Source organism: Anser brachyrhynchus (genome assembly GCF_964034855.1).
Source record: "Anser brachyrhynchus genome assembly, chromosome: 11".
NCBI lineage: Eukaryota > Metazoa > Chordata > Aves > Anseriformes > Anatidae > Anser > Anser brachyrhynchus.
In genome coordinates this window covers 14,586,971-14,610,566 of record NC_137706.1, presented here as the reverse complement: position 1 = coordinate 14,610,566, position 23,596 = coordinate 14,586,971, and the positions used below count along the sequence as shown (strand labels likewise).

General features: G+C 48.4%; 1 protein-coding gene across 9 annotated transcripts in view; it reads right to left on the bottom strand.

The window, feature by feature from the left end:
• NTRK3 (neurotrophic receptor tyrosine kinase 3) overlaps positions 1–23,596 on the bottom strand; it is a 207,510-nt gene that overhangs the window by 138,859 nt on the left and 45,055 nt on the right. For 8 of the 9 annotated variants that reach the window (XM_080607078.1, XM_080607079.1, XM_080607086.1 and 5 more), the window contains 8 exons: positions 22,292–22,360; positions 15,713–15,870; positions 13,761–13,903; positions 13,021–13,162; positions 10,566–10,862; positions 6,743–6,766; positions 5,962–6,032; positions 4,109–4,211 (listed from right to left, as the gene is read on the bottom strand). In XM_080607078.1, coding sequence (XP_080463204.1) covers positions 4,109–4,211; positions 5,962–6,032; positions 6,743–6,766; positions 10,566–10,862; positions 13,021–13,162; positions 13,761–13,903; positions 15,713–15,870; positions 22,292–22,360 — 1,007 coding nt within the window. The remainder of the gene's footprint in view (positions 1–4,108; positions 4,212–5,961; positions 6,033–6,742; positions 6,767–10,565; positions 10,863–13,020; positions 13,163–13,760; positions 13,904–15,712; positions 15,871–22,291; positions 22,361–23,596) is intronic. The other variant, XM_080607080.1, reaches the window with a different exon arrangement.

Here is a 23,596-nt window from a genome sequence, read left to right as displayed (position 1 = left end):
AGGCTCGAGGTATTTCCATCAGTGTGGCATCACCCAAGTGGTCATTCTTTATTCAGCTCCCTATTTCCACGGTGTCTGTAAAAATTAGATCTCTAAGTCCTTCCCCCCTCTTCTCTGGGTTGAAGGGGCCAGCAGATCCAAAAACTGCTGCAGACAGAGAGGAAAAAGCAGAAGAGCTGCACGCACACTTGCACGCGCAGACACAGTGTGAACACACCTTATTTCTTCAGGAAATCAGATTAAAAAGCAATAGATTCTTTGCTAGCTACAACAACTCTGAGCCATTAGCTAGCACCGCCTCCACCAAGGAGGAAACCTCATTTAGGAAATATAAGTAGTTTTTAATCACAGAGCCTGGAAAACAGTTCATCTCAGCAAAACAAGTACTCTTGTCTCTGGATTTTTTTCTAGCTTCTTTCTCTCCATCTCTCTGCAAACACTTTTTTTTTTTTAAAAAAACAAAAAAAAAAGGTTTTGCAGCACCAGGAATACATCACACAAATATGCATGAGCACACTCTCTTTATCCCTAGATACTTGCAAATGTAACAGGAAATAGGCAAAAGCAGCGTATATTTTAGTCCATCAACCTAAGCATTTATATGGCCTCCATCACTGTGCCATCCGAACATTTTGTTAGTCCCAGGACTTCTCGGTGCTGTTGTTATTGTTTTATGAAATTTCATTTTTGTTAGTCCCAGGACTTGTGTGTGGCTTTTTTTATTGTATTATGAAATTTCATTTCCTGTCATCTGCTGGGATTCTATTTCAATGGGAAGACTTGGGTTTATGAGGCTCCCGCTTACAAGGCTGACCCCAAAAAGGTGAGGCGTAAAACCTTCCAGTGGGAGCTCCGGACACGGAGATGGAGAAACAATGAGCGAGTGCAGGATGCTGCTGGGCTCCTGCCCCCCAACTCTTTCACAAGAGGAGCTCTGTGTGCCCCTCTCCTGCCACCTCCAGCACCCCACCTCCGGTGGTCCCACAGCCCCCTTGCCCACAGGAGCCGCTTCACCCATCCGTACCCCTGGGATGTAGGTAGGGGGCTCCAAGGATGTGCTACCCACCAGAAGGGGATGAGCGTGGGCACACCATCCTCTCCCTGTCCTCCTCCAGCACACGTGCCCTGGAATGGTGATCTCCTTTTTCTACCTGGCAGACCAGCCCAGGGATGCTCGCCAACCTAATAGGGTCTCCAGCCCCATCAGCCCAAGCACACCTCTCTCACCAGGCAATAAACCATCTGCTGAACATTCGGCGATGCAGAAGGAAAAAGATGTGCTCAGAGAGGCTCGTGAGGTACTTTGGGTAACGTGTCCAACATGAGCACAAGATGTTCTGCGTCCCTGACAAAAACAACAGGGAAAAACCTGCTCCTGCAGGCCTGCCAAGCTGGGATTTCAACAACAAGTGGCAACGTATCAGCTGGCTGGGAACAGCTCCTGATTCAGGGAGTGATGCACTTTCCCACAGAGACTCAGGGTTTGGTGTTTTCTGTTTTCTTTTTTCTCTTAATCAACGATAACATGTTGGATGCCACACATGATGGCTCCTGCCCAGGAATTAACGGGTAATGAGTGACCCAGAGGAAAATGCCAACTAAGAGAGATTTAGAGGCGTTTGCTGACTGCAATGTGTCCAGTACGAGGTGTCACAATAAGGTAGAACCTGTACACAAGACCATGGGACGAGAGCTCAGGACCACTCGGTAAAGTCATTTGTGGTTTGACAGAATCACGGAAAGGTTTGGGTGGGAAGGGACCTTAAAGACCATCCAGTTCCAAACCCCTGCCATGGAAAGGAAAAAGCAAGGTTCTGGGCTCATGGACCGGTTGATCAGCGAGGAACGAAAGTTTAAAATTACATTTTTTAGAAATTACATTTAGGAAAAAGCAGAGGGGACCGTGACATTTGTTGAGGGGGCGAGAACTCAATCGGCTGCCAGGGCAGGCCACAGCCAGGGTACTGCCAAGCATCTCAGCCACCACAAGGCAATGGAAGAGTGTTGTATTTTCATCCATGTTGTGGATGAAATGCTGAGGTTTACTAACAAGTTTGTTGCAAGGGAGGAAGATGCAGGCTAGAGATGTAAAGCCTTGTTGCATAGCAGTTGACATTGGCCCCATAGCAAAAGAAAAAGGCAGAAACGACACTAGAAAAAAAGCAGGAGGATCAGAGGAGGTAAAGCCATCTGTGAGGAAGACTGCTCACAGGCCAGGAGGATCTGCAGCCTCCAACAGGGAGCAGAGCTTAGGTGGTATGATTAGGCTGCCTTTGCTTAGAGAGACAGAGATAACAAATTAAACGTATCTTTAAAACCACAGAGATATCTCTGTAATGAGTCGCAGGTGCCATAGGCACTGGCAACGTCATCAATAAAACTTTTAGGAACTCTGCAGAGCTGTGGTTTCATATCAGAGATGAGGAAATGCAGCATAATGAAGAGGAAAAGAGGCTTTTCTGGTTACATGTGGTTTTTTTTCCTCACAAGGACTGCAACACACGGGTCCATCGCAGCACACCTCTGGTTTCTGGGAATGCAGCATACCCACTAACACGCATAGCCAAGCACCTCTGAACAAGTACCACATCTGTTCACTGAGACCGGTTATTCGCATCGTGTTCGCTCCTCTCTGATTCTTCCATTCGGGTCAGAAGTTACTTTTCCTTTTTATATTTGTATCTCTAAGCCCCATCAGTGGCAAATGCCCAAACGCTTTAGAAGCGTTCTGACGAATCCCACCAGAAGGCACATAACATCATCTCAGTTCTACAGATGGGGAATTAGAGCAGAGGCAGAGGTTAAGACAGCTAATTGACTACGGACACTGAGTCAGTCAGCAGAAGAGCTGGGAATTGATCCCAGGAACCATGCCTTCCATTCCTTTACTCCACCCACCAGTCAGTACACCCTACCAGATGGTTCCTATCATTGGACATATGGACTAAATATTGCTAAGTTGGTGTAGAAGATTTGCTATTTAATTAAAGTCCTGTCTTCCATCTCCATAGGATGCATAGGGGAAACTCCAGCCAGAATCCCATCTGGACCCACTCAGGATACAACTCCTTAAAGCAAACAAAGCTCTAGGCAGGCGCAAGAAACATTTCCAAACCTGTCAACCTGCCCTACAACGCAGACACCAGCAAGGCCAGGCAGCAGGCTGCGACTCGGGAACCTTGGCAGCAGCTCGTGTTTGCCAGAGCCTGGCTTCAAAACAGCCCCTGCGTGAGCCACCGGCTGGGCTGGGAGGGCTCTGTCATGTGAAGGCTCGTCCTCCTGCCTCCAGCGGGCACCACCAACGCTCCCACCTGGAGGCAGCGGGACAGTCACAAAAATCAGATGGTAGCCAGTCATCGGCTTCCTTCTGCCACTAGCTCCAGCACAGCGCAGCACAACGACGTGGATGCTGGAGGAGCGAGAGGCCAGCTCCGCACAGCAAGCAGCAGAGGCCAAAGTCACTTGAAAAAACTCCTAAGCGGTTATTTTTGAGCAGAGAAGGAAAGTTTCCAACAGAGAGACAACAGAAAGACCTTCTACATCACTGAAAGGCAGGCCAGCGTTTGTTTTCCTGACACGGACCTTACAAATTTATAACAGCACCTTGGTCCCCACTCACAATCAGGCAGAGAATTGATGCACTTGTTTTTTCCAGAAGAAACCGAAATAATTTCACATCCTCCTGTTCCCCCTCCACACCCTGCCCTCTGCGCCCAGTGCAACCGGAGGGAAAACCCTTGCATCAGGGCCACAGAAAGAGATTTCATCCAAGCACATCTTCCTGTGAGAGCAACTCCGTTAGCAGGTGGCTGCAGGGAGCAGCCAACGTTCTTCTGGACAGCCCATGGGTTCTTTCACAAGGAAAACATGCTGCCCAACATCAATACACGTGCATACAGGTGAGAACCACCAGCCCACACGTCTCCACCGCTCTCTTCACAACAGAAGAAGAGGGCTGGACAACATCCTCTGGGCAATATCCTCTTCAGAAGGCTTTGCACCAATATCGACAACATAGGAATAAAGCCACAACACCTTTCCATGGGCGCTATAAGGATCTGGCAATCCTGGAAGGTGCCTCCTGCTAGAGGAAAGAGACTGCACGTACCTTTCATCCCGAACTTGGACCGCCGGCCATACTTGTTGATCATAATAAAGAGGACCACCAAGAGGACACAAGCAAAAGCTGCCAGCCCAACCGCTATGGAAACCTGGAAGGAAAACCTGGAGTCAAGGCAGTGGAACTGGGGAGAGTAGACTGGAAATAGAGGCGCCTCCCTGCCTTTCTGTAGGCTCACACCACCTGCTGCAGCCCCATGGCATCAGCTGTGGAGGAAAATACAGCAAAAACAGAGAGCCCTGATACAGACTGGAAGCGTCATGGGCTGCTTGGGATCCCTCTGTCAGCAGTGCTGGGCTGGCACCAGTTCTCCCAAGCCTCTCACCCCAGGTACCTGCAGGAAGGAGGACCTCTGCTCCAATGCCTGGCCTCTCCCCCCCTCACCACACATCAAGAGCTGTCATTTGCAGTGTCACTATCGTGCCTTGATGTCACAGTGCTAAAGCTATACTAACCTCAGCTTGGAATATGCAGGAGCAGCAGAATATGCTTTAGAAAGGGCAATTCTCTCCATCCAACCATCCCTCAGGTCAAAAAACGGGGGGGGGGGGGGGGGGGGGGGAGGAACATAACCACAAAACAGAAGTAAACAAGTAGAACTTTTTCCCCTCCCAAAAAAAAAAACACATTTTTTTCCCTAAAGCCTCCAATGGTTCCCTATTTATTCTAATTTTTAGTGGTAAATATTTATGCTATAGCAGTGTCCAAAGTCCTTCACTAGAACTGTGGTTCCAGTGTGTCAGTGAACAAGCAGAGAAAAGAAAACCTCCCTGCCCTACAGGGTTTACCAACTCAGGCTTATTTTAATATTTATGAATATTTATTGCTTCAAGTCTTTGCTCGAGATGCTTTCATTACATTGATGTAAACAACAATTTCTTTGGCATTTGTCCAATTGTTCTCCTGTACTGCGTCTTGTGTTGCATTTAAACTTCACTTCATTTCACAAAACTGTCTACTCTAATAGAAAATATATCATTTAACCAAAAAAGTTATTTTATTGTGCAACATTTTTCCCTGCCCTTGATACATCAGCTATGATATTTTTAAATTTTTCATTTTACCACACATTATTTTCATCCCCCAGATTGTTTTCTCTGCTTTATATTTAATAATCAGCGCACATTATTACCCTGATCCCACTGCTCAAAGCTTCCACTTCAGCTATAGGAGAGTTTCAGTTGGATGAGGACCGAAACCAAGCGGAATTGTGTTTTGCTCATTCTGTTAACACTTGGTGGATTTCAATATCTTAAAACTTTCATATAGCTAGAGCAATTATATAATGCGTTATTTTTTTTTCCAAAACTTGTACACTTCTTTTTTCTCTACCTGGATTCTGTAAAAGAAAGACAATGGTGAGATCTGATAAGCCATGGGTTTTCTTTCCTTTTTATTTTTGGCATACCCTACAGAGCAGGAGAGAGGGCAAACTGGCATTGACAAATTTAAACCCGGCTAAATCTGAGTCCCTCACAGGGCTAGACTTAACAGTTTGATAATAGTATGAAACACACGGCCGGCTGTTTGTTTGTTCTCTGGGTGCTACTTTCTCAGAGCAAGAATTTCTGACCTGCCAGCAGCAGCTTCACAGGATGCCTGATTTTCAAAGAGCTGCCTGGTTCCATACTGCAGACCCAAGAGGCTCACATGGTTCACATCAGAACTTTGCTTGCCCGACACAAGCCATAAAATCCTTCTGACTGTTGGCTGTCTTGAATCACAAAAGAAGAGATCTTGCCTTGCAAACACCTCAGAACTGCAGAGGTCTGTAAATACTGAGCCGTCATTAAGGAGAAATACGTGCAGAACAGTTCTGGTGAGAAGAGGACAGGACTCACCCCAAAAGTGTCCTCCTCTGGTTTGTGGGTCACAGTGATGGGTGGGGTGGGACTCACTTCGTAATCACCAACTGAAACCAAGACACCAAAGAGAGGATTCAGTGCGACTCCCACAGACCTCCCAAGGCACCTGCATGCCCCCAAAGGTGGTGCCTGACCTACAGAGGGCCAGTTTGCTCCTGACTGAGGCTGTGGCATTTTATTTTACCAAGATCTACCATCAGAGTGACCTCCCTATGCAATTTGGTAGAGAAGACCAGGACAATGCTGATGACACTCCAACCTTACAACCTACAACCAAGAAACTTTTGGGTTCCTGGTCTGCTAAGGTGGGTGGCCTCCCACTGAGCTATCTCCTAGAAATGTACTGGGTTAAGTAGGGCTAAAATATGTCAGCTCCAGCAGAATTTGGTCCAAAGAAACAGTTACTTGTATGGGTTTGGGAGGGGGAGAAAAAAAGGAAAAAATCTGGGGAGAAAACACTATGAAAATTCAGTCCCCCTTCTCATCCCTCTCCATATTACAGAGCATGCTGTACATGGGCTATGGTACACAAGGTCCTTCTACAGGACCTCACTCAAGGGATTTGAGCATCTCCAGGGCTTTAGAGACACCCCAAATGATCAAAACCTCCCCAGTAATCTTGCTCATGTGTGGGGAAACCAGGGCTTTGTGTGACCTCAGCCTCAGCTTGCTTTTGACTCGCTGATTTTTCACAGAACAACAAGGGGAAAGAAAATTAAAAACTCCCACAATATTCAAAGTGCAGGGAGACACTTACTTGAGACAAAGTTGTCCGTGCTCTCTGTGGAAAGGACAAAGAGAGAAGCAACACAATTAGCAGCACAGCAAAGGGAGAGCAGCCTCATTCCCAGCCCCCTCAGACACACTCTACCCCCAAGAGCCCAGGAAACCAAAAACATTTCATTTTTTATCCTCTTGGGCAACTGTAACTGGAAATTGCAGCAGACATGTCAGCAGGACATGCCAGGGGTCAGGACTGAGTACACGGGGGCCTTGGTCTGAGATGGGAGCAGAAGGATGCTACAGCAATGCCAAAACGGAGAACGATCAGCAGCACATTGCATGGGACTTCTGCTAAATGGCTCAGCTTCCAGCAAGCGAGCAAAGCTCAGCAGACACCTGTGCTCAGCTGGTTGGAGGTGAGGTAGAGGCAGATTTTGTCAGTCTTCACATAGGGACAAAGTCCTACAGGAACAAGGACCAGCTCCCAGGGAGAACAGCCCAGCTCAGGGCAGGGGTTTACAGGAGACCTTTTCTGGGCTCCCTCAAAAGCCTACTGAATCACTGGTGGAAGCTAATAATGTCTGTACTGGATATGTGTGGAGGCAGTGTCTGTCCTAGAGCTGCCTATTCCCCAAGACAGACATGCCAGCCCCTTGTGTCAGCCACTTGACTGCTCCAGACTATTCAGTAAAGCCCCTTCAGCTCCGAAGACGGCCGAGGGCTCTGATGATGAGGTCTAAAGCTCTCAGTGACACTCAGTTTACATAACATGAGAACAACGTCAGCTCTCAATTCACTTGCCCATGTAAGAAATTGAGCCTGATATTAACTGGAGTTTACACAGCTTTGCTGGCAGAGGGCTCCTGGAAGGATGAGAAAATGCTCAGGCTGAAATACGGGTGAGGTTTGGAAGGGAAGCAGAAAGCAATCCCTAGGTGACAGACATGGCTTTCCAAAATAGGGGGAAAAGAACTGAAAAAAAATATTTTTGTGTCAAGTCAAGCAGAAACAACTTGTCTTGGCTTTTCCTAGCAAGAGAACTAATTAATTAGGAAGAAATACTTTATTTGGAGAATTCTTTTTTTTTTAATCTAACACAGACAGTCTAATCATAAAACATTCGCTGACTCTACATTTTCTTCTTTCCATTTTTCTTTGCTGGACTAAAACTCAGCAGAAACCCACAATAATTTTTTTCCCACTCAAACCTCCCTATTTTTTGAAGCATAAAACATAACCAAGAGATTTCAGTCAACTTGACTTCTGTGAAAAGTTCCCAAAGAACTCAACAGTCGTCAAGGGGGAGGTAGGCAGACCAACCTCTGTGGATTAAATAGGGAGATGGCAGCCTATGGTAGAGATGCCAATGACAACATGCAATGAGATTTTTACTGGAAATGGCACCAGTTTGCCCTGGGAGCTACTGTCCTTGCTCCAAGAGCCACAACATGGCAGAGAGACAGGTTATGAAATAACAGATATCTCCAATCCAGCTTGTAATAGCACATTTCTCTCCCAGCCCAGGCAGCGCAATCTGGCTTTGTACCAACTAGAGGTCGCACACCAGGGGGTTCTAAAAAACACTGTCACGGGTTCTTTCTCCATGCTGATAAGCCTTCCAGATCCTGCTTTCATTAAGACTAATAATTCCATCCTGGATAGTTTTAGCAAAACTTTTGCATGTGTGAATAGCTATAGGCAATAACCTTCCCGAATGAATCACAATAGGGAACCTTCAATTTGAGGCATTTTCTGGAGGAATCTACCTTCAAACGGGGAAATAAGCGTCAGCTGCATTGAGTGTTAATGTCAGCTTTGGCAGTGGATGGAGCAACGAACTTCAAGCAAAGTAAATTACAGCCTGGATTGTGCTGACAGGGTCTACCAGGGCGAGGAACAGCCTGGGACTTTGGATCAAAAGAAATAAGAGAAATGGGTCATTTCTTGCTGGAAGACGGTTCAGAGGCTGAAAGCACTCCACACCAACAAACACATACAAGGTGTGGGTGAAGATGCGCCAAGGGCAATGTTTTACTTATATTTCACAAAAAACAGATTCTCCCGGAGCCTCTGACACAAGAGGTGCTTCAAACATTAGTATGCCCTCCACATCACAGCATGGCTCAGATCCGTTTCCAAAATCAGCTCTCCAGAACAGCAGATCTGTACCCTTTTCTGGAGGTCCAGCACCTACTTAGAGCTGTCCCCATTTCACAGACGGGGAAATGGAGTCACAAAGGTGGGACCTGGCAGAGCTGACACTGCAAACCTGTGCCTCACCTCACCCACCTACAGTTCATAAGCTGCTCTTCCTTCCCGACAGCAGGAAACATAAATAGGTTGGATAGCCATACGGGGCATCATCCTTGAGGCCTGAATATAAATTTTCCACTCCCATTCATATCAGCTCATTTGTTCAATTGTCAGATCTTCAAGGCAGAGATTTGGGTTTGCATTTATGATATTTGACCTGCGGGAAAATTCTGTGTACATATATGGTGTGATATAAATAATAAATGAGACTACCATTGGTATTTTTCTATATTTAGCAAACGTCCTATTTTGTTGGATTTTCTTGGGCTGCAGGGGCCAATTTAGAGCTGCCACTTTCTCATGGCATCATTCCTGAAGGCAGCAGCACGCAGGGATCTTAACCCCATGATGGCCAGCGTGATGCTGCAAAGCCAGAGAGCAGACAAAAACCTTCCACGTTCCTACAGAGCAGACAAGTCACCACAAGGTCTCTGCTGCACCCCCAGAGCTGGATCTTCATGTCCTCAAATGCTTTTTTGCCGTTAAGCTGTAAGTCACTCGGGAGCGCACTGGGGCATTCCAAACAATTGGTTGAGAAATCCTAGCAAACTGATGCAAAGCAACTAATTGAGCTGTCGCCTTTTTTGTAGGCCTGTCAGCCTAGAATTGCTCGTGTCACATTTAGAAAGAAAACAATCCCGACACTGCTGCATCCAGCTACAATCATTTCTCAAATGCAAGCTAGAAGAAAAAAAAAAATCTGCATCACTTTAGAGGGGTTTCCTTTCTTTAGCTTATAACAACAACCACACAGAAGAATACTCTCTCTCCAAACATTATCTTCTTAGGGGTCCCCAGAGCTGATCCAAAATCCAAAATAATTAACCAATCCTACACCCTTCTCCCACTTAAATCCCTAAAGATCTTAAATATATATATTGCAGAATATGTTACAAAACACAAGCATCTAAACAAGTTAGTCTCTCCCCTCTCAGTGCAATTTGGACTGACTTCCACCAAAGCTCCAGATCAAATTCTTCTTCTTGATACAAGCAAAAAAAAAAAAAGTGGGATTTCCTGCTATTAAACAGCACTGCGAGCTCAATTCCTACACCGATCCACATCAGGCCTCATTGACATGTGGCTGATGAGAACCAGGACTCCCAACATAACACCAGCTGGCAGGTTTCAGGTGAACCATGTACTCAGGGTCAAAATCTTGCAGAGCTGCTGAAAACTTGACAAAGGTAAATTTATCCGGCGCTTCTCCTGTTATATATGTCAGTTCTCATACTCCCAGCCATATACCGGATTAGATACCCGCACCTCTGAGCTTTCAATGGAGCCTGATTCTTCGCCAACTTTCTTAATTTTTGTATTGATCGCCACATTAAAAAGAGTCACGACACCAAAGCACACCTGAGTAGGAAAACAGTACTGGTCAGAAGAGGTCTCCACAGGTGACCTCTTCCAGAGAAAGGCCACCTTGGGTTGGGTTGCCTAGGCCTTCTCTAGGTGCCAGGATTACTGGTGGTACCATATTAAGATTGGTCCTATATTCAGATTGAAGAAAAAGATGTAAAGAGAAAAACTGAATATCCTACCTGGAAAAGGCTTTTCAAGGAAATGTCCCTTGATGGTTTGGTTGGCTGAACCCAGCTGGTTGGTGGCCACAATGGTGTAGTTGCCATTGTTGTAGTGAGTGGGCTTGTTGAAGAGCAGGCAACCCTCAGAGACTTCCCCTTGCTGGTAGAACTCCATGTGGATGATCTCCGTCTCCCGGAGGACCTGGCCGTTGTGCAGCCAGTGAAGGGTGGGAGCTGGATTCCCATGCACTGCGAACGCAATGCAGTGCTCCAGGTGCAGCACCGGCTCCTCCAGGGTTAGGATGCGAGGGGGATCTAGCAGAGAGAAACATGGCAGGCTCACAGCAACCCAATACCCACGTCAAGCCTCGTGCACAGGGGAAATTAAGATTATTGAATGTGAAGCCTCCAAAATCCCTTGTTCCTTTTATTGCTCCCATGGATGTCTGCAAAGAAGGAAGACTAAGTCATGAGAACCACCCAACGCTCCCCAGCAGGAGGATTTGAACCATAACCTTTGGCTTGCAAACGGGGTTACAAATTAAACACGGGGCTGGTCCCTTCACCAGCCAAGAAATAATGAAGCTCAGAGCTGCCTGGTCTACAAGCTTATGGCTGCACTCCTTCCCCCTGGGGATCACAGGGAGGCAGCCTGTTCCCATGGAGGACACCACCACGTAGTGCCATCACGGTACATGTGTGTGAGGTGCCCATGGGGGATCTTCGGTCGCAATGAGCACTTTTGGATTTCATAAGCTGTGGAAGCAAGTATCCCCCAGTGGCTGCCGGTCCTTGAGGGTTTCGACTGCCTGAATATCCCAAAGGAGTTCCCACCCGTCGAGCACCCTCCAGGGGTGTTTTAATTAAAGCAAGGAGAGTAGGAGAGAGAGAGAAAAGCAGAGACACCACTTGCAATTTATTGCATATGCATCGTCTCCCCCCACCCCAGGCACTCCAACAGTTCAACTGCTGCTCTGCCACCACTTCTGAAACCCCAATTATGACGTCTACAAACTAGGTCCCAAACCCCAAGACCAGCAAGGTATAGACCAGAAAAACAGAGTTTAGGGCAAAGACAAAGGACACAGAGATGTAAGACTTCCCTAAAACTCTCATTTTCCTGAGAGCATCCAGCTGCAAAGACAATCCATAAGGAAAAGCAGAAATCCACCAACTTTGACCCCATTTTTTGGAAAAAGGCCATGCATTTTTCAAACATGGTAGGTGGTAGAAGAGAACAAGGTGCAGACCTGGTGGGAGCAGAGCAAAATTCTGCCCCCAGCCACCCTCAACCACATAGCCATGTCCCAGCCATCTCATTCCATTTGCAAGCCTAGATCTGCATGTGGCTTATTCACATCTTCCTGGCAAGGATGATTCAAAACAGGCATCCACCTACACACAGAAACCCAGATCTTCTTTGGCGTGAAATTGCAGCCTGAGTGATGGGTCTGGGCAACGAGAGCAGGGGTAGCAGAAACTGTCAGCAGCTTAGAGGATTACACGGGTGAAAATAGGCACTGGCATCGTGCTGTTTAAGATGGGGAGGAAAAGCAGCTAAAACGCAGTGCAAAAAACACCCGCCTGCTGACCTCTGAGCTGATGTCAACTTTAAATACCTCCATCCTTCAGTCCATCAATACTTACTGGAAGGAAGATGAAAGAAGAAAAGCATCTGCTCTCCTCTTTCCAATCCCCTCTGACTGCCCTGTCTTTCCAGGACCCCGTGGCTGCTGCACTGAACATGGACCACATGGGTTCACCAAGACCCGCCAGAAGCACACGGGGTCTCCACTGCCTAGCAGGGCTGGGGGGTTTGGGGGGGCAGATTTCCAAACTACAGATTAAGGGCAAATGTTACAGACACAGCAACGTATAGTAAATCTCAGCTGCTCGAGAGCGCAAAGCTGTGTAAACTTCCTCTTAAGGTCAGGTTTGTGTTAAGTTATACTAGAAAGCACACAGAAGTTTCGCTACTTGCAGCTGAGAGTGAACGGTGGAAATCTGACACGTGTGTGTTTACACGGCGCATGCTGTTTAACTTTGTAGGAGCAGATCTAGGAAGAAGCAATAGCATCCCTGAAATTAGAGGCAAAATTTACACTGGTTTTAGCAAGGGTGACATTTAACCTTTCACATAGCATCAGGGTGAGCAACCCCGTGTTTGTAAAGAGAGTTTTAGCCCCTCTATATCTTTTCCTCAACCTGCTAGATCTGCCAAGAGACGAATGGTGAGGCAACCACCACCAGCATGGCCCTGTGGATCCTGCCTGCATAGTGCTCATTTCTGCAAGAAATTTTGCAGAGTACTGACCTTAAGAGAAATGTACAAGGACCCATCTCTGTGCTCTGCTCCTAGTTCCCATCCAAAAAAAGTGTATCACCAGTAAAAATTGGCTGTGCATTCACATAGTTCCCCGGGCAGCCCTCACCCTGGCCTCTGTGTCATCAAGGCCTCGCCACAGCTACTTACAGTAGACGGTGAGTAGCACGCTGGCATTGCTCATCCCCACCACGTTCTCAGCAATGCAGGTAAGCAGGAACCCGTTGTCCTCACTGGTGACATTCACCAAGGTCAGATTGATGGCGTGAACGTTGGTCCAGTTGAGGTTGGTCTACGCAGCACAGAGAAGCATAGGCAGAAATCAGCATCTGGTGGCTTCCCTCCTCCCTGCTCCTGCTCCCAGGAGGTGAGGGTTCCAGTTCCCACATAAAATGCAAGAAGGGCTTGAAAATTCAAGGACAAGTAGGACCTGGGGGAGGTAAGGCATTTCCTCGCCCGATTAAGTTCACCGTTACGTATGAGGAGAACTACTGGGAGGTGGAGAGCCACAGTGCTGTAGCATTGATAAACACAGCTTGTCTCCAGAACAGCTTGCTTAGCTGCCTGCTTCAGCTACAGCTATTGCAGACACCTCTGTAAACAGGTAGTTTCATTAGAGGAGACATGAGTTAAGATTCAATTAGGGAGCACTGAGATATGAAGCTATCTCATCTTCACTTTCCTGTCACATGGAGGGAAGGTTTTGCAATGCCCTTCAGACGCTTCCTAGGTTCTCATCTGGATAAGGTACAGCCCCCATTTTCCTTTGGATGGGGCCATTCCACATTTCCCATTGCACTCTCCGACATCTACCTGAGCCCTGCATGCATGCATGGACGTGGGGATCCCAAACCTGCAGCCGTGCCTCTGCCCAGCAGCAGGGCCCCTACCTGGTGCGTGTTGATGGAGTGGAGATCCGCCACCGTCCAGTCGACGTCGGGCAGCGGCGAGCCCGAGCCGTTGCAGGTGATGACGGCGTTCTCCCCTTCCCGCACCGTCAGGTTCACGTGGCTCACGCTGATCTCCGGGAGGTCTAGGAGGGCAGACACCGAGGTGCTTAGGTGCAGAGCAGCATTTGCTGCAGCCAGCCGCAGGATGCGTACACGTGGACCCAAATCCTGCCAGGCTGTTTGCCAAATCAGCCCCATCAGCTTACAATAAACAGCAGGAGGCAATAGCACAGCATTCTCCTACCAAGGGAAGGAGGCAGCACGGAGACAGGAAATAGTGGGGACTCTGGAGAAATGCCAGCTGAGCAGACCCTCCCATCAGACACTAATCCAAATGTTGTGCCCAGTTCTCATTGCCCTTCCCCTCACACAACCACCCTCCCTATCTCTTTTAGCTCCACCAAAGCTGATTTCAAGGGCAATCACCTGTGATGGCAAAGCTGCACGCACTGGGAGAGGATCCAAAGTGTCCCCACCTCTAGGGACATGGCACAGAGCACCCAACACTTCAGGCAAGGACAGCGTTCCTCTGATTTGTAATAATCAAGAGAAGATGACCAAGGATGCATCTTCATAATAACCACAGCTCTCCTAATAAAAGGTGCCCTTGTTCTTCCTTGGTGGTGTCAGAGAGATTCACTGATCTATGGAGGTTCTGATTTACACACTTTCTTTACTTGCTGTCCCAACAACCAAATATCCCTGCAACATGAAATAAGACAGAGCTGGCTGCAAGAAGGGCAAACAGCCTTCTTGCAGGGATCAGTCTTTCTGGCTTCATTGAAAAGCCAAGCAAGTCAGAGAGTGTGGGAGAACAGTGGTCCCCTTCCATCGTGATGACCCAAAGACAGGACCCTCTGTGTTCCTCTGTGTCCCCTCAAGTCTAATACCACCACTGCTGGAATCACCTCTCCTCCCATCCCTGATCCCTAAGTTGTTTTTTCCCCTCCTCTCTAATCCTTACAGATTATTCTTCCCATTTGTGGAGGAAATTACAGTGCTTTCTCAAATCTTTTTAGTTCATCCCCATGCAGGCACACTTTGGCCAGTTTCCAGAGCTTAGTAAAGGGACATCTTGAACTTGGGGAAAAAATCAAAAATAAAAAGTCACGCAAATCCAAACGCATGCTGTTTGTCTACTACTACTGCAAGAAACAAACCCAAATTCCTAGAACAGAGATCGATAATCGAAGAAAGAAAACCTCTGGTTGTCCTCCTTTTTTTATCCTCTGAGTTTGACAGCTGCTAGTGTACAGACAGTTTAATTGTTCTGTTGAAGGTACGCGTCCTTCCCCTTACACTATGAGGAATGCTTTCCAGTAACAGCAACAGCAGAGCAAAAACTGATACCAGACAGGCAGCTGACGCGTGAACAAGGTGAGGGATAACTATCGAACATGCCTCATGTTGCTCCTGGGGCCACTGGACTCTGTTAATCAGCAGGAAGCAGAAAGAGACACATGGTCACTCCTGCCTTATCCCTACAGACACGGGCTTGCAATTGAAAAATTAAAGCAAGGAAAATGGATAAAGACATGTATTTCCTAGGAGAATTTTCTCTTATCAATATGCCATTTCTAGGATTTGTTAGACAGAGGAAGAGCAACAAGAAACATATAAGTTCTCACAACCACAGCATCGCACATTGTCAAGCAATGGCATTATAGCGAAGGAAATCCCCCAGATCCCCTGATACCTTCAGGCATTCAAACAGCAGCCCCGCGTTTACCCCGATACTCTATTTTTAATCCACAAACCACTACGATCAGCTTCAATCATCTTGCTCTTGACCACGTGGCGAGATATTATGGCATCAGCTTCCCTAAGTAAAGGGGTCAACTGGAAAGGGCAGAACAGGACAGGGCTCCCTCCCGGCACGGGCTGCCCCTTACCGCACTGGGTGATGTTCATCTCCTGCAAAGGGATGACGGCTGTGTCCATGTTCATGCAGTAGAGCTCCTGGGACTGCAGGTTGGCCTCGCCCTTCTCCTGCCAGAGCTGGATCCAGCGGATGTCACAGCTGCAGTTAAAGAGGTTCCTCTCTAGTCTCCTACAGGCAGAGAGAGAGAAACGACAGTGGGGTGGGGAAGGAGGACCAGGGAGATCTCCTGGCTCTGTGCTCCCCGGGGACAAAGGGCACCAGGGAGATGCAAAGGGCTCTTCTGAGCTGATGGAGAAACTCCTCCATGGGGTATTCTGGAGCACATGGCTCCCATCTCCTCCTGCTCCGGAGAGGATGGAGGTTGTGCATCCATGTGCTCACGCACACACTCCTCCCTGAACAAGGTTTTACATCTTCCAGGTCAACACACATGCACTCAGCATATTTCACTGCAAGGACTGCACAGCCACGGCTCGGTCCCACAGTAACGCCACCCCGACACCCCAGGCATTCATCTCTCAGCAAAGGAGCAAGCAGCTTCACACCACCCTAAAATACTAATTCACATCCTAAAATCCTAAACTGGTGGGGGTCCAAGACCCTGCTGGGGAAAGCACACCTCCGGCTCCACCAGCACTCAGCAAAGCTGGCAGTTCTTCTCCTGAGTACTGTGTACAAACAGAGCCTCCCAGGGCTCCAGGACATGAGCTAATGTGCAGGATATCATGCATTTTAATCAAATCAAACAGCACTGCGCTGAGACCCTGCTGACCCGGCCGGGAGAGAAGGAAAAAAGCACTGCCTTTAATGTACTTCATTTAAAACACACTTATACGTTTTATATACAATGAATGTTTATTATTATCGATTTTCCAACCTATTAACCATTTCATTTACATTTTAAAGCCCTACAGCTCTCTGTGTAGATGCGAGGAGGATGGGCCCCAATATGGGGGAGAGCCTAGTGCTCAGCCAGGACAGAGCTACCAACCCAGCGGGCTGTCTCAGGAGAAAACCCGGACAAACAGAACTGCCCCTCGCATAACTGTGAAGCAGAAGAAAGCTGGGAGCAGAGAATTCAGCACTGAAAAGGTAAGCTCGGTCACCCCAGAAAAGAAGGGCTTCTCCAAAGGTCAATCCGTTGCTCCACGTAGCATTTGGATCCCCCCATCAGAGGAGGGGGGGCTGCTTTCCTGGTCCGTTCCACACGTTACTGCAAAATTCATGCTTCCTTTTACAAAATTAATTCCACTGACTAACGGGATTTGGAAACAGCCGTCCAAACACGCGCAGCTGCTGTCTGGTCTGTAACAGTACTGCAAAACCAGGAGGAGAAGGGAGCTCCTGTCAGCACCCAAGGTTGTTGAACTTGAGGCCTAATGGCGTCAGGTTGATCCTCCTCCTAGAATAAGATGTCATCTGGTTTTTATTTTTATTTTTTAGAACAAACAGAGTTAAACTTCACTTCATGCCTTTTTATTATTGCATTCCTTCCCAAAAACAAGCACCTAAGCCTTCTCAATACAGGTACAAGGCCTAGACAAGAAACTTGAAGGCCAAAGCACTACGTTTAACAGGCCAGAGCAGACTGGCACAGCAAGTTGGTGGGATCCAGATGACGAGGCACTCTCTGCACACTACAATAGGTACAGTCAGTGCCTTGCACAGGCTTCAAAGCTTCATTGCAGCCCCAAATCCAGAGCCCACAGAGCCGGTGTCAGCACTGCCAGCAGGGCTGGATGCTGGGCAGGAGCAGGGGACGTGGTCAACATTACAGGACAGCACATAAACAAGCAGGAGCTCAGCTGATGTTAGATCAGGTGGCAGGAGAAGTACCCAGGACCAGGCAGGGAACAGTGGGAGCTTAAAGGCACTGGGGAAGAGATTCTGCTCTGCTACAAATATCCTCACAAAACGAGGCTGCCGTGAGAGCCGCTGTCACAGCACTTAAGGGCAGCTCTGTAAGTAAGAGGAGGCAGCCTTCCCGGCCCATTGCTAATTCATGAAGGGCCATGAATAATACAGGAAGAGCGTGCTTCAGGGCAGAATTTACCCACGACCTGCCCCAGCACCAGTGATGTAACTCGCTCTAATCAAGGCCCCCACAGGGGCTTTTGCACAAATTAACTCCCATCACTGGCTGGACATGCCAAGTGCCACCGGCTGCTGGCATGGCACCTCAGTGTGAATGCACCGTGGGTGTCTAGTTGTGCACACAGATGCGTGCACCAATTTTCTCTCACATGCTCGCAAAAGCACACTTGACATGTGGGAGATGCCTTTCCTCCTCGCTTGGAGCCTTCCCTGCCATGATGGCTGGCTCTCTAGAGAGGTCTATAGGGATTTCAGTGCTCAGTCTGCCCTGAACCTGCCCCCAGAAATGAACCCCCATCTTTCTTCTTGGACCTCATCAGTGTCCCAGCCTTGTAGCATGCATGGCTCATTAGGAGCTGCAGCCCCTTCCAGCCCTTTCTCCTGCAATTGCTGTAACGTATTTGCTCTTTCCTGCTGCAGATTTAACAAAAGCTAAAAGCAAAGGCTGGTCAGAGGCTGGGCTAATGAGCACACGACAGAAGTGAATGAGGATATAGCTCTACTCAAAGACCACGTTGGCAGGCCTTGAACCACTCAGTCACCCCCAGCCAGCTTGGTCACCTCCGTTCCAGCATACGACAGAAATGAGTAAAAGCCTCCCCACTGCCCGTGACCCTCTGCTTGCGGAGATAAGCACACCTCCCCTTCCCTGCAAAGGGGAGAAGCACCTCAAGGAGCTTCCACCACATGCTGTAAGGCACCACCACCACCCAAAGCTGAGGGACTTCGCACACGAAGCAGGTTTTTTTTAGCTCGGCAGCTAACAAAGACACACGCCCTGTCCCCTGTCTCATCAGCTAAAACAAAGCTGTCTGCAGCTAGAGCCTCTCGGAGGGCAGCGAAGATCGCTGCCACACTTGTGCTGTCTGTTTTGATTCACATAAAGCTGCTGCCGAGGTTTCGCATGCTCGCAATTAAAACGCTCTCCTACCTCGGGACTCAGCCTGCTTCCCCGAGCTGGAGAACCAAAGAGCACCCAGCGGGGAGAAAGCAAAATCTATTTTCATTTTCCATTTCTATTTATTTCCCAGAGCCAGTGCTTCTCGTGGGGGTGCAGCCAGACTTGTTGTTTCCAAAGCTCTTCCAGAAAGGGAAGGGCTCAGATAGGGAACGATGCGTGGTGTCCGACAGCTGAATTAGCTAAGGCTCAGAGCATGTGAGTACTAACCGACCAGCTCCAGCTCTATTAGTGTGACTGCTGGTGGCAATAAGTTTTTAAGCTAGAGGCACATTAAACGTTAAGTCAGGCTCGTAACAGAGATGCTGCTGTGCCCCATCCCTACCAAAGCCTCTTGCTGTAGTGTTGCAAAAACCTTCTGCAGGGCTTGCCGGCGGGGACTGCTCGTGATAGAAATGGTCCGGGCAGAGCAGCGAGATGTTCAGGACTACGGGGTTTTAGACAACCAAGGAGGTAATTGGATCCAGAGTCTTAGGTCTTTCCGGGAAGGAATTTCTTGAAATGTCAGCCTTAAGCTCTCAGAGGACATGACAAAGGAAGCCAAGGACATGACAGAGGAAGCCAGCTGTGACTTGTGGATAAGAAAGGCTCTAAGCCCGATGTTTATGAGCTGTTGCAAGTGTCAGATGCTTCCCCACGCACACGGAGCTTCAGGCTTTGCAGAGCTGCGTACACACTGGCTTCAGCCCTGCCGGTCAAGGTCAGCCCGTGCCGTGGGAATTGGGGCTGGAGTTACTGGAAACCATTCCAAGCCCCGCTTCTGGCCAGGAGGAGGAAGAGATAATATCCTTTGGAAGTGTGCCTCATTTTTGCCATCCTTTCTTCAGTGAGTCAGCAGGGGACAAGCTCAGCTCTGTTCAACAAGAAAAACTCTGCTTTAAAGTGTTATTTTTCCTAGCTCGAGATGCCTCGAAGGCAGCCTGGAGGCTGTTTTGAGCCCCAGATTCCCAGCCACCTGCCCCTCTCATGGCGTGGCACAATCTTCACACGGCATGAACTTCATGTTAGCCTTCTACTCTCGCCTCCATGAGGGGCTTTGTCCGGTTGCATGTTCCCTGGCACACTCCATGTCACACAGCTGAGGCTCTTCTCCCAGCACCCTGCTGGAGACGATCCTCCCATCACTTCCCTTCCCACCCGCTCCGAGCTGCACATTGAGGTTTGGCCTCTGCTGAAGTCCTGGGCCATGTGTTCCACCTCCCTCCCAAATTCTGGAAGCCTCCTTGGAGCTCAGCATGCCAAAAAGCTGTCTTCTACTCACCCATCCCTCTGCATTTCTAAAAAACTAAAATACAATAAAATACGATATTTCTACTTTCGCACATCCTTTACCAATTTCTCTCCAGCTTGGGGATCCATTTATCCTCATTAGCAGCTGTAGCGCTCAGGACCACATCCACTCCACGAGAGAAAACAATTCTTTACCTTAATTCCCAGCATCTTTACGTGAATGATTATTCAGAGCACATAGCTCAAGCTACACCTCCATGAGGTCTTCTCTGCAAAGCTCAGCAGTTTCCTGGCCCTGGGAAGGATGCTGCAAGCACATCTCCATGCCACGTTAACACCAGCTGAAACTTTCCTCTTCTTTCCTGCTCGAGGAACCAGCATCACCACGTTATCCTGGTTGTGCCCACGCCACCTGTGCTCATGTGGAAGGAAGGCCCCTGTGGACACGGAGCCCAGGGGGAAGACGTGACGGGAACTAGCAGTGACAAAGCATTTCTTCAGAACACCACCGACCCGACCAGGCTGTGGCTCTCGCTCAGCAGCGGCAGGCTCTCAGCCCGTACCTCTAAGCTGATCACTTGATCCCGTGCCAGGGGGTGGCGTGCCAAGAAGCCTGTCAGAGCACGATGGCAGGAGACGTCCAGACGAGTTGGGCGCTGCCAAGCCTCTTCAAAGGAAATGCTGACACCACGCTTCGTGACAGAGCTGCCGTCCCACTCCTCTCCTCTTCCTATCAGCCGGTCCCGTGACCTCCCACGTTCCTACCCACGTTACTACTTTCATCAATCAGGGCTTGTTATCGCTGAGAAAACTGCTCTGAGCACAGCTCCGATGGGAGCCAAATTGTTCGTTTAGTTTCCGTTTGCCAGGCTGCAGAGCCCTGGCCCCAAGTGACTCTGCTGACACACAGTGAAGCCACCAACTTCCTTGCCAGCATCAATGGCGTGGCTCAACGTGGAGGCATCCTTCATCTGGTGGGGACAAGTACACTTTGCTGCCCAAACAGCACCATCTCAATTCCCCTTGGGCTGGTATTGGTCTTTTGAGCCTGACTTGGAAGACCTGGGGTGTGCCCAAAGAAAGAAGATAGATCCAAGTGAAACAAAACCACAAAAACAAGCTATGTTGGAAGCATCCCCATCAATCTGCAGGATCACCGCTACCCCAAGCCCTGCCGGTGCCTCTCGCCCAGGACCACAGCCCCGTTTGCTCCTCCACAGTTCCTGGGTAGGAACCATCAATCTGAGTTTTGCCAGACAGAGCAACGACAAGAAGTAAAGGTCTAAGCATACAAATGACTCATGCTATTACACTTGAAACCTGAGCCAGGTTTAAAGAAATATTTGGGGTTGTAATCAGCGAGAGGACAAATCCCAGATTCAGCATTTTAAGCTTGCAAGCCAGACTCCCCATCAGAAGGGCGTTTCTCTATTTCTAATATCGCTATTAGTATTTTTCATTTAACAATTTGACAGAAATAAAATACACTGCAGTAACACCGGTGATAACACACTTACTCCCACTTGAAAGACTGTCTTTATTCCTTCATAAGTCACTTCTGGCTTACAGCTCTATTGATCATCAGCGAGGATGAATGGAGCTTCCCAGGATCCTCTGGGAGAAATCCTACATATATATATATATATATATATATATATATATATATATATATATATATATATATAGTCCCACCAAACAACTATTTCTAAAATTCAACAAAACAGGTCATCAGGGCAACGCTCCATTGATTTCACGTCCACTTTTTCCTCGAGCACAGCACTGAACGCTCCATCAATAATTCAGCAGGCTGAAGGGCTCTGCTGCCCCAGGGGAGACCCCATCTCATCACCCACACGGGAGCGGGGAGGCACCTCAACTGCTAGAGACCGAGGGAGTCATCCACCTAAAAAGCAGGGTTGTCTTCTAAAGAACGGCTGGCAGCTAAAGAAATACAGCTGGTGTTACCCTCCAATAGACAAGGACCAAGTCTTTGGGAAGATACACTCAAAATCTGGTCCAGTGAGTATTTCTAGAGTATTTCTAACCTTTTCCCAGGGTCAGCCAGCCATTTACTACCCCCGGAACAACTTGTTCATCATCCTGATGTTAATTAGCCAGCCCCTACGAAGTTAAAAGAGAAGCAGTTCTGCTCCGGTGCTCCCGTAGCCAGGGAATCCTCCCAGGGAAGGTGCTGCCCACTGGACTTCTAGGTAATTATTCACGGGCTTCAAAACAGCTCTATATAAAGATCCTTCCTCCTCTCAGCCTCCCTCTTCTCCCAGGGGGTACCTCCGGGATGGGACTTACAGTTCGAAGAGCCGCAGCGTCTGGAAGAGTTGCCATGACAGGGTGGTGAGCCGGTTACCAGAAAGGTCTCTGAAAATTAACAGGAAAAAAGAAGTCACCGTAAATAATTCCCCCTGCACGTGACCCTACTGCCACCACAGAGCCTGTCATCCTCTGCACGGCTGTCAAACAGTTTAGGACCTAACTCTAGGTTTCCTAATGAGAGATTTTAATGAGGATGAACCTGAAGGGAAGTTCTCTTCTTATTATTTTTTTTACCCCCAAAGGGAAAAATGGTTTGTATCCTGCTGGAGTGTTAAAATAATAATGAAAACAAAAAGATTTGTCTGATTCTTGCCCACGAATCTGAAGCTCAACCAACCATACGCAGAAAGAACAAGCCTAATTTTGTAAGTCGAACAAAAAGTTAAGTACAAACATCGTGTTAAAAATATTAACGACCAGGTTGAAGTGACAGAACTATGATTACCCAAGGCATCATCACACAATACTTAGTGGCTGTGCATTAGAAGCATCCCGTTATGGCTGTTTGCACCCAGGGGCGTCACCGCCACGGCAGCTGACAGCTCCCTGTCCCTTCCTCCATCTGCCCAAACTTGCCAAAACATAAATCTCATCAAAAACTTAAAAACAAACCTCATCTACCCAGGAGAGCTTCGTGACCTGGTGGATATCACCTCTTCGGCTGGAAGCCAGAGAGGATAAAAGAGCGCAAAAAGGAACCTGAGAAGTACTAAAAGCAAAAGAGAAGAGGTGTTTTTTGGGGCAGGCTAAGCAGGGAGGAGGCAGCTGCATGAAGAGGAGAGCCTCGGGTTGCCAGCAGGGTGAGAAGGAGATAACGAAATCAGGCGGCCTTTGGGGGAGCAGGAGGAGGGTGGCCGCATGTGCTGGCAAAATCCCAAATCCTCCCATGTCTGTGCGAGCATCCGGAGCTCCAGGAAACACAGGAGGGGGCACCTTGCATCCTCCTTCACCGAGCACAATCCCATCCCCGTCAGCTCCCTTCCCATCACGTCCCATCCGCCACCACGTGCCCCTGCAAAACCCAGCTCCCAAATTCCGAATTTAGGAGCTGCTGCAGCTCTCACGCCAAAGGCTCTTCCTGAGCCTGGCAGACACCAGCCCAAGCACCCCGATGGCACGGTGCTGCATCATTAAATCCTGGCTCTGCCTCGCATCAGACTACCCTGCTGTGTAAAGCCCCGCAAACCACAGGTTCCTTACTTCACACGACTGAGATCCCACCATTCCTAAGGCTTTAGACAAATTGCTTCCAGCCGCCAACAAAGTTTAGGAAGGCAGCAA